At 32.9% G+C, this 14314-nt stretch overlaps 1 protein-coding gene across 5 annotated transcripts in view; it reads right to left on the bottom strand.

The window, feature by feature from the left end:
• Positions 1 to 4742, bottom strand: part of LOC139501235 (polyamine-transporting ATPase 13A3-like) — a 60455-nt gene extending 55713 nt beyond the window's left edge. For 3 of the 5 annotated variants that reach the window (XM_071290235.1, XM_071290234.1, XM_071290238.1), the window contains exon 1: positions 4598 to 4742. In XM_071290235.1, coding sequence (XP_071146336.1) covers positions 4598 to 4616 — 19 coding nt within the window. In that variant the 5' untranslated portion in view covers positions 4617 to 4742. Of the gene's footprint in view, positions 1 to 1754; positions 1779 to 3775; positions 3897 to 4597 lie in introns of those variants that run through there. The other 2 variants (XM_071290236.1, XM_071290237.1) reach the window with 2 other exon arrangements.
• Positions 4743 to 14314: the final 9572 nt, after the last annotated feature.

Genomic DNA, 14314 nt, shown 5'->3' on the forward strand with positions numbered 1-14314 from the left:
CGTGCTTTACCCCACGACTCTTTTTAAACATATTTTAAAGTTACTGGTTTTGACATTTTATCTAAATCCAATTACCATATTATATTTAAAATTCACAAAATGAATAAATTAACATAACTAATAAACCATTTTGAATCTAAGTATGTTGCTACTGATGAGTTTTTGATAACAAAAATGGTATCCATTCTCGATAACTCGTTGGCTCCTGGCAATTTAGCTCCCTAACTCTGTCTAACCCACTCCCAGCAATTGTTTGACTTGGACCTGTTTGGGGTCCTCGGATCCCTTGCCAAGGTTTGGGCGTACACGTAAAAATGACCTAGCTACGCCACTGTTAACCCTCCTCGTAAAAATCTGGTGGTCGCAATACGCATGGATCTGTCATTTAAATAAACAATTCTCTGATTGTACATCTTAAACACGTGATCAATACCCATGCTTTTTGTTATTTGTTTACTATAACATGTATAAGGTGACAATCGGTAAACTTCGGCTTCAAAACACGGCATTTAATGAGCAGCCATATTTGTTAAATCATAACAGACAGAGAGAAAAAAAAATGACGATTATACGTTATATTTGCGTAAAAAATGAGAAAATCGTGCACAGAGGACTAAGTTTATGATATATACATGCATTGGTAAAAGAATTGGATAAACATTTTTTTTTCACCACTCACTCGTTTCATATGACTCTAACTCTATTTCAAAAAAAAAAAATACAATGGGCGTCGTTGAACTAACAGGGCTACAGGGGTTGTAAACCCACGTTTTTGTTTGGATAAGGGTTGTAAATTTCGTACATATTTTTGGCAAAAAATGTCCGATTTACTTTTGTTCCATTTTTATCTTGACCCTAAACAATTTAATAAATTACAGTAACTTTTATATGAGTTTGACTGTCCTTTGGGTTCTTTCACCCCTCTCAGTTTTATATGTAAATTAGGATAACGGTAATCTGAATTCCCTCTTTAAATTATTGTGATATTATGAAAGGCTACTTCATATTGTTCTGTTTTGACACCTTCCTGTCAAAATAAAGAGTCAACGCATTCAAATCTTCAAGAGAGAGGTTGTGGATTCTCTGTCAAATCCTACCTAGTGATTAAGTGCCGACAACTTAGTGTCAAACACTTGATATCGAACATTAATCCCACATTGTATCCGTCTATTGATACAATACTGTTTGTTCTCCTAACAATGCTCATTGCTAGCGCTACAGCTGAAAGGTTGTTTATATATATATAGCGTACTGAAACGTTTGAAAACGTACATCTGTTCCACAATGAGAAATGACAGATAATTTGCTTTGTGTTTAATGCACATCCGCTGTGATTTTGAGGTCAATTTTAAAAGACAGGGCCATGGACTTTTTTTTGCAGCTAAAAAAAACGAAGGGCAGATTTTTGAAAATTATTGATGTTTTTCAATAAAAAATGCTATTCAAATCAATTTCAGTACCTCATAATGCACCATTATGAGTCTAGCCAACAAATAAATCGGAGTGGGGGGGGGGGGGGGGGGGGCAATCCCACCCCCAAACACCCCTCGTTGGAGTGCACTTCCAAAGGTCCCAGCTACCGCCCAGAACGCACACTAAATTATGGCGCATATATGAGTTGAAACGCGGAAAAAAATAATATAGGTTATAACACTAACAGTTAAGAATGTATTTAAATTTTCGTCACTATAGTATAGAAGTCTTGGTGTCAGTTGATCGTTTTTTTTAAGGTGACACCAAATTAGCATGATTACTTTAGTATGTACATGTCCTGATATTGTTGCTTCAACACGCTTGTATTGAAGAGATCATTTGAGACTGGGGAAGGAAACTATAAATATGATTCTCAAGTTCGTGCAAATGAATTTTTTGTTGACAAACAGTCAATAACACAGCGTATCACAGTTGATAGTTGATCTAGAGACATATAATACAATATTATTGCCTAAAATCATCCGAAAATTTCAGGCAATAACTTAATGCCAAGCGTTAAACCAGGGGCGGATGCAGGAATTTTCGAAAGGGGGGTGCTAACCCAGGACACCCAGGGCAAAGGGGGGGTGCAAAACATATGTCCCGATACAAATGCATTGATCGGCAAAAATAAAGGGGGGTGCGCACCCCCGGAACCCCCCCCCCCCCCCCCCTGGATCCGCCACTGCGTTAGCTTATTGCCTAGGATTTAGGCTTAATGCCTAATTTCGCTTATTGCCGCTGACATATATACTGCTTACTCTTTTAGCAACATGTCCTACATGAAAAGATCGTTTGTATTGATTTAGGAACAGCTGAGACTACTACATAGCTGAGACTACTATGTAGTAGTCTCAGAGTAGATCAGAGTACAGACAGTCAGTCAAATAACACTTTTGTTTTTCGATATATGTAACAATAACACAATGTAACCGTAGCCTCAATAATTATTGTTACATTCGTAATTAATCGGTTCCTTACCCAACTTTGCCATCCGGCAATTAGTCTCCGATGTAACAATAATATTATTGTTACATTTCCATGTAACCGTAGCCAGTGCCATATATATACAGGGTTGCATATAAAAGTGACATACTAATAGACTAGCTGGAATATACTTAAACAGCTATACTTAGTAAAATAGTCCGACTTATGAACTTTAAGGAATGGTGATAGCATACAGACGAAATGTGTTGATATTCTGACTATTCCTTAGGAGTGTTTCCCTTAACCTATCAATGTGGACTTTTAGTGTACTCAATTTATTTTTTTATCAATTTTCTTTCAGAAACATTGTTGTGGCAATTTGACAATTGGCAGACTGACACTTAAGTGGTTAAATTTTTTTTATGAGGAAACGATTAAAAAATGAAATGTAGATTTTTACATGTAAAGGTAATCTTTTTTATGATTTTTACAAAAACTGACGAAAATTAACATATATTTATTAAAAAAATAAATGATGTAAACATATTTGTCGGATAATTATCATAAAACTATTCGTCCATTGCCTATTGACATCACCTACCTGACTGAATTTACATATTTATAGCATGTATCGTTAATTCAAACGGACTATGCGGTATTGTATGTAGGAATTACAGACTGTCTGAATGCTCCTATTAATTAACTTCACATGCATATTCACCCCTCATCTTCTTGAAATAGACAGGACAAGAGAATTATGTAAAACCGATAATTCGATGGGAAGATTCAAATTGTATAACTAAAATAATCCTTGATAATAAAGTTCATTTATTTTGTTTTATTTCAAACGTGCGCAAATTCCTGTTATATCTTTATTCAAGTTAAAATGCATATAAATTTAGAGTTTTGTAATAAATGAAATAAAAAATGCATGTAATAGAATATTTCACAGATGTAAGTTTCTTTTTAAAAGAAGCGAAATATATATATAAGTGTAGTAAATGTTCCAAAACATTGCTTACATACAACACTCAACATTGACCACAATAAACTCCTTTTAAAAAAGATACTATTATTTCTTGCATTTAATTTTTTTAGTTTCCGTGACCAAAATACTAACTATTACAACATCCGCAGATTAAAACATTAGCTAAACTCACCCATGCGCACAAATTACAGAATTATGCAAGGTCACATAAATAAAGACAGCAAGTGTAAAGCTGCTAGCGTGTTTCAATTATGTACTGTTTAAATTAGCGGAAGACAAAAGTACAAATGTGACAATTTTATTTAACATAAATCTTAACACATAAGAGGAAGCTAACAAGCTTTGTCATAAACATATTTATACGAAATAATATTACAAAAGACTTACTGCTCATTTCGTTCTCTCCTCATCGAAAATATCCCATTAACCGTTGATCGACTTGATTCAAGTTACTTATAAATGTTCATTACATGTCAAACCGAACTTTTACCTTTTTTGCGTAAATAATAACACCGTATACAGGTGAACTTTTGAGCGTCAAAGCGTAACTTTATAAACATAACAAAGAATAGATCAAACCCATTATCAATATATAGCTGAAATATAGATTAGCCCTTAAGTTGACCCCTGTTTGACCCCAGTCTAAAGATCAGAAATGGAGGGCATGTAGTCGGTGCCTTTTTAGCAAGAGGTATGGCTCAAGTGGGAGAAGCCTGCACCTTTATTAAAAATATGTTTTAAATGTTATCTGCGAGTATTTCACGTCAAGTTGACTGACTATGAAATAAAGTATATTATGATGTATGCGAATCCCGGTTCTTCATTCGATGTTCAGGTGCTTTTTATGATTAAACCACTGCTATTCCAATTCGTAACCACTTTAATGATAAATACGCTAACCATGAATATATCTTAGAAATATACATCTTTATAATATGCAAGTGTGGACACAGATCGGTGTCGACAGTAATATGATATGTTTGACTGTGTTTTCTCCACCGCGTTTTTTTTATGCATTTGTTGAAACAATTGTCATCACTAGTTTCTTTTGTTTTTGTTTAGTACATAGATAAGGCCGTTTGTTTTTCTCGTTTGAATTTTTGTATATTTGTCATATCTGGGCCTTAAACAGATTACTATATGGTATGGGTTATGCTCATGGTTGTAAGCTCTACTATGATCTTTTCTCGCAGTGCCATTAGCTATTACCTGTGTGTATATCATCCATGGTTGTAATTGCCCAATTTGATATCACTCTGACCGACGTTCCACTTGGCCCACAATGTTAGGATAAGATTAACACCCTCCTTCTGGTGGTGAAAAACTGAATGCATGGACGTTGTAGCGGCTCACTCTTTATCTATTTACAAAAAATGACACATAATATCATCGATGGTGGCAGGAACATATATATTTTAGATATACTGTTCCCATATTGTGGTAACGATGAAAACAATAAAAGAAATTATCTATAAAAATTGACAAAGTAAATAAATCGATGAACTCAAACTTAAATTTTGTAAATAAAAAAAAGTACGACCGATATCTAGATGAATAGTTGAATATATTAACATCAACAAACATGTTTATCCCGCCTGTCAAGAGTCTGCAATTCATTGGTTGTCGTTAATTGCTGTTTATAATATATTTTTTGGTTTATTGCTTTTTACATAATTCAGACCATTAGTTTTCTCGTTTGAAATGTTTTACATTTATCTTTTCGAAGCCTTTTTTTAGATTACAATGCGGTATGGGGTTTGTTCATTGTTGAATGCCACACGGTGATACATATGTACATATAGTCGGTTGCTAACTTCTATGTCATTTGGTCTGTTGTGAAGAGTTGTCTCATTGGCATCTTACCACATCTTCTTATTTTTATATATTAATCTCGACTTACAACCTTTGACATATGTTATAACGTGATTCATGGGATCATTCTCAGTACCGTCCATTGAAAGTCCTTGTTCAATAACAGTTAAAGAAACAAGTAACAAGCACTATAAAACATGGACTTGTGTAGAAAAACAAATGACTAACTTTTATTTTTCATGCATATTATGTGTGTCAAATCATGAGAGTGTATTAAAAAAAAGTACCCTTCTGAAGGGTAAATGTTACTTACTGAGGAAATTATAAATAATCGCATTTTTTTTTTTTTTTTTTTTTTTATCGTATTTTGTTTTGTTTATTCGTCTAAGTCGGGTTGCAATACATATTTTAGTAAAGAATAGAGAATGGAAACGGTGAATCTGTCAAAGACAGAGACAACAACCCGACGAAAGAGCAGAAACCGCCCCAGGCTTCTATCTTTCTGTGTCTCATATTTTTTCGCATTTTCGTATTGATGTTTTTGTTGCATATACGTGAATCTCCTTATTTGTAAAATTGTAGTGTGCGTGTATACTTTCGGTTTTGAATGTCTTGGTCAATATCATATACCATTATGATCTATACCAGATTGTAAACCAATAAAACAAAGATTGATTAATCGACGTACCTTGACCCCAAATGATTCCCGTTCTACATATAGAAAAGAAAGGACAATTATCTAACAACTTATTTATTTTACAGGTGGTCTAGGTTTTGTATTAAGGTATTTTAATATCCGTCAAGGACGAGCTTTTATTTTTCATTTATCCATATCTAACAGTGGATGAAACTAGGCCAGTTTAGGTTTCTGGTGTTTTTACTTAAAGCCTTAATATATTGATCCCTTATCTTTTTAACTATCGCCATTATACTTTTTCACGTGATCTTTGATCTCCTGCAATGTTTCTCAATTTCAGAATTGGCACATTCGCACATCAGTGCTTGGTTGCAATGTTTCGTAATTTCAGAATTGGCACATTCGCACATCAGTGCTTGGTTGCAATGTTTCGTAATTTCAGAATTGGCTCATTCGCACATCAGTGCTTGGCTATTTTAGACATCCTACATTAAGAGAACATTTTAAACTTCTGCGCCTTCGAGTTCGAAACAAAAATATGCTGAGTCATTGTACCTATACATACGAATGTATAAAAAGAATAATTTTACATGCAAAGATTATTGTATACAAATCAAGCAGCAACACCAAGTCTATCGCTAGCACCTTCCGAAGACTGTCATGTAAACAGCTTATAAATCAGTAAAATCTCATGAATATAATTGTTTTAAATTACATGTCATATAATTATAGAAATGATAACCTACATTATAGAAACCCTCTGATTATTATCTACATATATGTATAATATAAAGATATAATATAATACTTACTGAATGACACAACAAAAAATAAAAATAAAAATAATTGTATCCTTCGAGAATCAATGTTACGTATTCCTCAAATGACAAAAACAAGACATTCACTGTCCTTAACTTATTGATTCACTCGTAACATCAAAAGTATTGGACGATCTAAATATTTCACTTTATCTCGTAAATAATTCAAATATTTATACAGGTATACATGTAGTTTTATCTAACTGTCAGTATGTGCTGAAAAACAAAATAAATTTTGATAAGAAAGTAAGGGTATACTTGTTAACGTTCAACAGTCTAATTTTAGAGATATATTGTTTACTCTTTATTGTCAAGAAGTTCGTGAGTGAGTGCGTCCGTGTGTTTTTGTACTTGGAATTTTAGTGATATCTTGCTTTCTCTTTACTATCAAGAAGTTCGTGAGTGAGTGCGTCAGTGTGTTTTTGTACGTGGTATTAATTATCTAGACATGAATTGTTTTTAAATTACATAATTTGTCAAATCATGGCCTTATATAGCTGACGATTTGAATTGGGATTTGCTCATTGTTGAAGGCTGTGTGGTGACCTATAGATGGCCCGAGAACACAGTTATTTCGTAGTGCATTTCTTTTAGACAATAAATTCAAATTAAAAAAATCGCACCTGGTCTTTCTCAAAAAGATTTTTACAGTGTAGTGTACTACCAGTGAGACAAATAATATTAAAATTATAGAAACTTCTACCAGCTATATAAAACTCAAAATATTGACAATTCTGTGTTAAGGGGGTGTAAAATTCAGTTTGACAGCTTCAGACGTGATAAAATTTGACCTTTTTGAACTGGACCAAAGATTCAGCACCCAAATTTTATTAACATGTAAATACATCCCCCTACTTAATATTTCATGCATCTAATATCCAGAAATAAATTGGGAAAGTGTATCAAATAAAACATGCAAGTTATACACTGTTTACACTAGGGACAACGAAAACCAAAGGACGATAACTGGGTCCTTGGACCAGATAATAAATTATGTGATATTTAATCTCTCGTGGAGAGCTGTCTCATTGGCAATAATACCACATCTCCTCTTTTATAAATCATACCTCAAGATGATATTTTAAATTGTAAAATATCAGTGCATAACTTCAAACAAAGTCCTGTCTCCTCCTCCCAAAAAAACCTTGGCTAGAGAATATGAATCAACATGTGATTGCGGATAAGAAACAGACATGTAGGTAGTACTTTTACCAGCATGTGTAAATAGATAACGAATAGAAATGTTTATACATTTACATGCCTATAAATGTACTACTTTTGAAACTTTGATAAATAAATAATAACGGTAAATTCATACATATAGTAGAAAGATGAATATTCAAGGCCTAGAAAAACGACTGAAATAACATGGCATTAAAAAATCAACATGCTTATGTTGTTCTCTTGGTCATTCTTTCAGTATCGTTTGCAATATTTTCATAATGACATAGCTCGTATTGCTCTATGAAACTGTAGTGAATGTTTTTGTAATTTCATCCCGTTTTTACCTGGTGCGACTTTCCTTGAGGAGATTCTTGATTTCGGGAAAACTGTTTTAACATTAGAGTTGTTATACGCAATGGATATCTATATTTTTGTATTCAATGTTAGTATTGTCTTACCTATATATACTAGAACACACCCGCGAAATCGCGGGCATATACAGCTTGTGAACTGTTGCAGGATGATTTTTTGTAAAAGATATTATGTATGGAGAATTACATAGAAGGTATACCTCCCTTTTTCCAAAGTCCGATATTTGTTTCCTTTCTGTTAAATTCAATTATATTCGTGTTTCTGGCCTACGACCACAATTATTCTTCTCCTTTGCTACAATGCTTCTTTTGGTAAAGTCAAATCAAATTAAAAATTTGCACCGTTTCAAACATGAAATAAATGTAACTGCTTATATATAGACCATTATTAGTCTAAAAAATATGCTTCTATGAAAATTCATCAGTGCTTTTTTTTTTGAGAGCCTTATTAACATGGCAATTGTAGGATTTGAATCATGTATAAATGACTAATACCGACTAAGGCTAATTTGAGGGGTGGTCCTGATTCCGAAATCCCGGGCTTAAAACCATGAAACTGAGATGCAGAATTTAAAGAAATTCATATCCCGAAATCGAAAAATATATTCCCGGATCCCGTAAGGATCAATCCCCAAATCCCGAGCTTAAAAACACCCGATCCCGACGCCCCGAAAAAATGACTGATAACCATGGATCTTCAGAATGCTAGCACTGCTGTACCAATATATTGTACTCTTCTTCATCATGTTCTTAATACATCATTGTAATTTGAAATTAATTGTTCGGTTCAAACTTTCGGAAAAAATTTCAAACTAGACCTCAAAATCATATTTTAACGGTTGGCTGACCAGTACAGAATCTATCTTGACTATTTTTTTTTTATCTGTGTTTAAAGTTTTAGCTGTAATAACTTTAATATCGTTTCAATAATAATGCCATGTAACTTTCAGAATACAAGATTAGTCAACAACAGCAGGGAAGTCTAGTCATTTTTAAAAGAAGGGGTTCCCAAACCAGGATGAAGAAGGGTGTGTGTCCAACCATCTGTCTCCATTTAAATGCCGCATGATTGATATCCCCCAAAAAGGGGTTCCAAGTCCTGGACCCCCCTGGATCCGCCACTGAACAACTTCCTTGTTCTACCACAAGTATACTGAGCATATAAATTGCTGTACGGTGTGACTGGTCTTGTATTTGACGGCATATCTATAATTGAAGCTAGTCAAATTGGGTCTTCTTTTTTTAATCATCTGTGTTTTATGATTTGAATTGTCGGACTATTATTCTTACCCGATTCTATATCACTTTTGTATAATAATCCCACAATTCGGTATGGACTCACTTACTACCAGTTTTAACAAATTAACTTAGAAGCAGGGACTTTCTATACTATAGTATAGAAAGTACCTGTTAGAAGTTACAAATGTCAATCTAATTGAACCGTATAGTTATCAGGATAACTATAGTTTAATTATATCAGATACATATTTAGAATGGTCATTGTCTGCAAAATATTGTTTAAAAACTGATTGTGATAGTGTTAATACTCATAAAATGTCACCAGGTTTCATATGGTCAGATGACTCACCAGCTCTTTTTCAAGATGCCCTTTTTACGGCAGAAATTCAGCAACGACTTGAAAAATTCCTTAAACTTGAGCCTATCAATTCCCAAAATGCAATTGATAGCGCATCTCTAGAATTGACAGACATTATTAAAACTGCTGCCAATATTTCCCTTAAAAGGCGTAAAGCCCAAACGGGTAAGGGGGTTAAACACCAAAAGTGGTTTGACTGTAATCTTGCATATTTGCGAAAAAACCTATTTAGTTATGGGAAAATTTATTCTCAATTTCCCAGAGATCCTGCTGTTAAAGGTCACTTTTATAAACTACAGCGCTTATATACTAAGGCACGAAAACACAAATACAGAGAGTACAAGCAGTCTTTGTTGAAGCAGATAGAAACACTGCACGAGGAAAACCCTAAGCAGTACTGGCAATTGATTGATGAACTTCAGGGTAAGGAAAAGGATGATAAAAGTGCATTAGTCGCACCATTTGATTGGTTGAATCATTTTAAAAATTTGACAGAACCAAAAGATGAGTTTAAAGAACGACTGCAATTTTTGGAGGAAAAGCTAAATATTCTTGAAAAAAGAAAGTGCTTTAATGAACTTGATAGTAGGATCTCTGAAACCGAAATATCTACTGCTTTGTCATCTTTAAAAATTAATAAAGCAGCAGGGTTGGATAACATCTCTAACAGTATGCTAAAATATGGTCAAACCTCTTTGTTACCTTGTTTACTAAAAAATTTTAATAATTGCCTCTCTTATGGAAAATACCCAGAACCCTGGACTATTGGCTACATATTCCCAATTCATAAAGGGAATGATGCATCTGATCCTAATAATTATAGAGGAATAACTATTACTAATGCTTTGGGGAAGCTTTTTAATAAAATTCTTGACACCCGTCTTTGCAAATTTTTAGATAAATATCAGATCATTAAAGATAGCCAAATTGGCTTCACAAGGAAAGCACGACCATCTGACCATATGTTCATACTTAAGACCATTATCGATAAGTACTGTCATACTAAAGAAGGTAGAGTGTTTGCCTGTTTTGTTGATTTCCAGAAGGCCTTTGACACGGTCATTCATCCAGGTATAAAACTCAAGTTATTAAACATTGGGCTGGGTACAAATTTTTATAATATAATTAAGAGTATGTATGCCCAGAGTAAATCCTGTATTCGATTAAAGAATAGAGTTACAGACCTTTTTCCAACTAAGGTGGGAGTGAAACAGGGAGATAATTTGAGTCCTAATTTGTTTAAAATATTTATAAATGATCTCCCTGATTATCTAGAAAAGTCACCTGATCCAGTCTTGGTTAACTCAAAGCCAGTTCATTGTTTATTATATGCTGACGATATTGTCATTTTTTCTTCCTCGGAAAAGGGGCTTCAGTGTAAACTTGATCAATTAAATAATTATTGTAAAGATTGGTGTATGAAAATTAATCTAAAAAAAACTAAGGTGATGGTATTTAACAAAGCAGGCAGGCATATAAAACATAATTTTTATTTTACAGCTTTTACATTAATGCTAGCAAGACAAATCTTTGCTTGGCTTGCTTGCTTTGTGTGTATCAATGTTTGCTCAAGCATGGCAATTAAGATAGGCGGGGCTTTAGCTTGTATACATCATACTTAAATTTTATTGGACGTTACGTTTGTGGTTTAGAACACTTAATTTTAAAACATCACATGACAAATATTCTCACATGTTTTCTCACCTGTAAAAATACAATAATTGGTCAATGAAAGAAAAATATAAAATTAATATTGTTTTTTTTTTATAACATATCAATCTATTAGTTCAGTTGTTTCCGTGTCTGCCCTTTCATTTATGTAGCTCAAAAAAAAATCCAATAAATGGGTAACAATTGTATCGAAAAGAGAAAATCGAGTGCACCTTTTTTTATGTTAGGGTGTGTTTGAGATGAATATTTTGTCTTGAAAACGTACTTGTAAAGGAAGAGTATTTGATCCATCATCTCGCTTCAGATTCTATCATTTTTAAATAGCAAAGCTACAGGTTGACTTTATAACATAAAAAAATCACAATACTAAAAGATGAAATGTAGGGGTCAAGTGAAATACCTATCCAATGAATCACAAAATCAGAGTAGGTGTGTTCGAATAGGTGTTTTACTAAATTCAAATTCAAATATTTTATTGGACAAAGCACATATGATACAATGCGTATTCCAAGATATAAACACTTTAAACATGACAATTTATGCAAATACAACATAAAGAAAACATTTGAAGTACCAATTATATATATAATATCATAATATCACAGTATTACATAGTATTATACTTATGGTAGACCAACTGACATTAGATTATTATTACGAGCTTCAAAAGCTTGACTTAAATAACTACATATTTGTCTGGTGTTAACTAGATTTACTGGGTTAAGTAAATAGATCGTTGATTTAATATCATCATCATTATTAAGGTTTTTGAAAATATCAAACTTCTCTCGAAGGTCTTCATATAGAGGACAATGTAAAAGAAAATGAACTTCATCTTCCACTTTATCTTTACAAAGTTTGCAGTATCTTTCACTTGCTAAAATTTTTGGTTTGCTATACCTCCCAGTTTCAATTGCAAGTGAATGTGCACTTATTCTAATTTTTGTAAGCAGTGACCTATCATATTTTTTAATATCAAATCTTAAGTAAGCTTTCAAGTCAAATGATGAGCACATTTTACTATAAAATCTTAGTTTACCTGTGTTATTAGATTTAATATTCTCAAGTTGACCCAAAATCTTGCATTTATAAAAGTTTTTCAGTGAGTCCTCAAACATATTATGTGATATTTGAAGTGAATCAAAGTTGATTAACTTTTTTAGTTTATGTAAGGACTGTACCCAGCAAGCGCTCTTTTGTGTATACAGTTTTTTATCTTCAATGAATGCAGATTTTAATAGAACAAATTTTGGGTTGTTTCCAACTTCAATGTCAGTTAATCTAGCATAGTATTTAAACATTAGTTTATATGATATAAAACACACTGGATATAGCTCAAGTTCTGTACGTAAAGCTAAATTGGAAGCCTTACCATGAACACCAAGAACATTTTTCATAATCATATTCTGAACCTTTTCAAATGGTAGTTTATCAGCAGTGTCAAGATTTATATTAAAATCTGAGATCCAAATTTCAGATCCATAAGTCATAATTGGTGAAATTAATGAGTTGAAAAGTCTTACCCATTTTTCCACTGCAATACAATTAGAATATGGTAATTTTGATTTCAAGGCGAAATATGCCTTACGTGCTTTATCAGCAAGATTTTCAGCTGCTATATTAAGTTTACCTCTATTGTTGAAGACTATACCTAAGTATTTATATTCCGTAGCAGATTCTAATGGTTGGGGACCAAAATAAAAATAATGTTTATCTAATAAAGATCTATTTTTACTATTTGATAAAATCATAGTTTGTGTTTTCTTGGTGTTCACATTTAGGCCCCAATCAATACAAAAGGATTGTAAGGCATCCACACAGTGTTGCAAGCCATTAGGTGTTTCTGAAATTAAGATTAAATCATCTGCATAAAGAAGATGACTAAAGTTATTCTGATTTAAATTAACTGGATCAGACAAAACAGGGTTGAAATAGGAATCTATGTCATCGACAAAAATATTAAAAAGGGTGGGGCTAAGACTGTCCCCCTGTTTTACCCCTAAATTAGCATGGAATGATTCACTAATAAATCCATCTGTTTTACAACAATATAATGTATTACTATACATATGTTTTAACAAGTCATAAAATTTCCCACCTATTCCCTTTTTGAGCAATTTATGTAGTAATGCCTTTCTTACAACACTGTCGAACGCCTTTTTAAAGTCCACAAAACAAATGTAAAGATTTTTCTTACACTTATTTAGATATTTATTAATTAAAGTTTTCATTATGAATATATGGTCACTTGTTCTATATCCTTCACGAAAGCCACCCTGATTGGCACTCAACAAGTCTTTAGACTCTATGAACACGGTTAATCTGTTTTGCAGTAATGAAGTAAATAATTTACCTAAACAGCTAGAGACACATATACCTCTATAGTTATTGCAATCACTAGGATCACCTGATTTAAAAATTGAAGAAATATATGACAGATTCCATGATTTTGGAAATTTTCCACATTGAAGTATTTTATTAAAAAGTTTTACTATAACTAGTACCATGGATGAGGCACTACATTTAATAAACTCATTCAATATCAAATCAGGACCACCAGACTTACCAGATTTAAGTCTAGTGATACCCTTTTTAACTTCATTACATGTAAATGGGTAATCCAGAGAGCAATGATTGTCCTTTGATGTCTCAAGATCATCAGGAAAATTAAGTTCTGAATCAGAGTTTAATAAGGATTTGTAATGTTCTACCCATTCCTGCTTTGATAATGGACTGGGTGCCTGTTGGTGGTTATTTTTTAGATCGTTAATAGATTTCCAAAAGGACTTAGAATCTTTGTGTTCTAGGCTATTCAATTTACTAATAAATGTCCTATAAAACTCTGCTTTTAAGCTC

This window comes from Mytilus edulis, chromosome 13 (genome assembly GCF_963676685.1).
Source record: "Mytilus edulis chromosome 13, xbMytEdul2.2, whole genome shotgun sequence".
Lineage (NCBI taxonomy): Eukaryota > Metazoa > Mollusca > Bivalvia > Mytilida > Mytilidae > Mytilus > Mytilus edulis.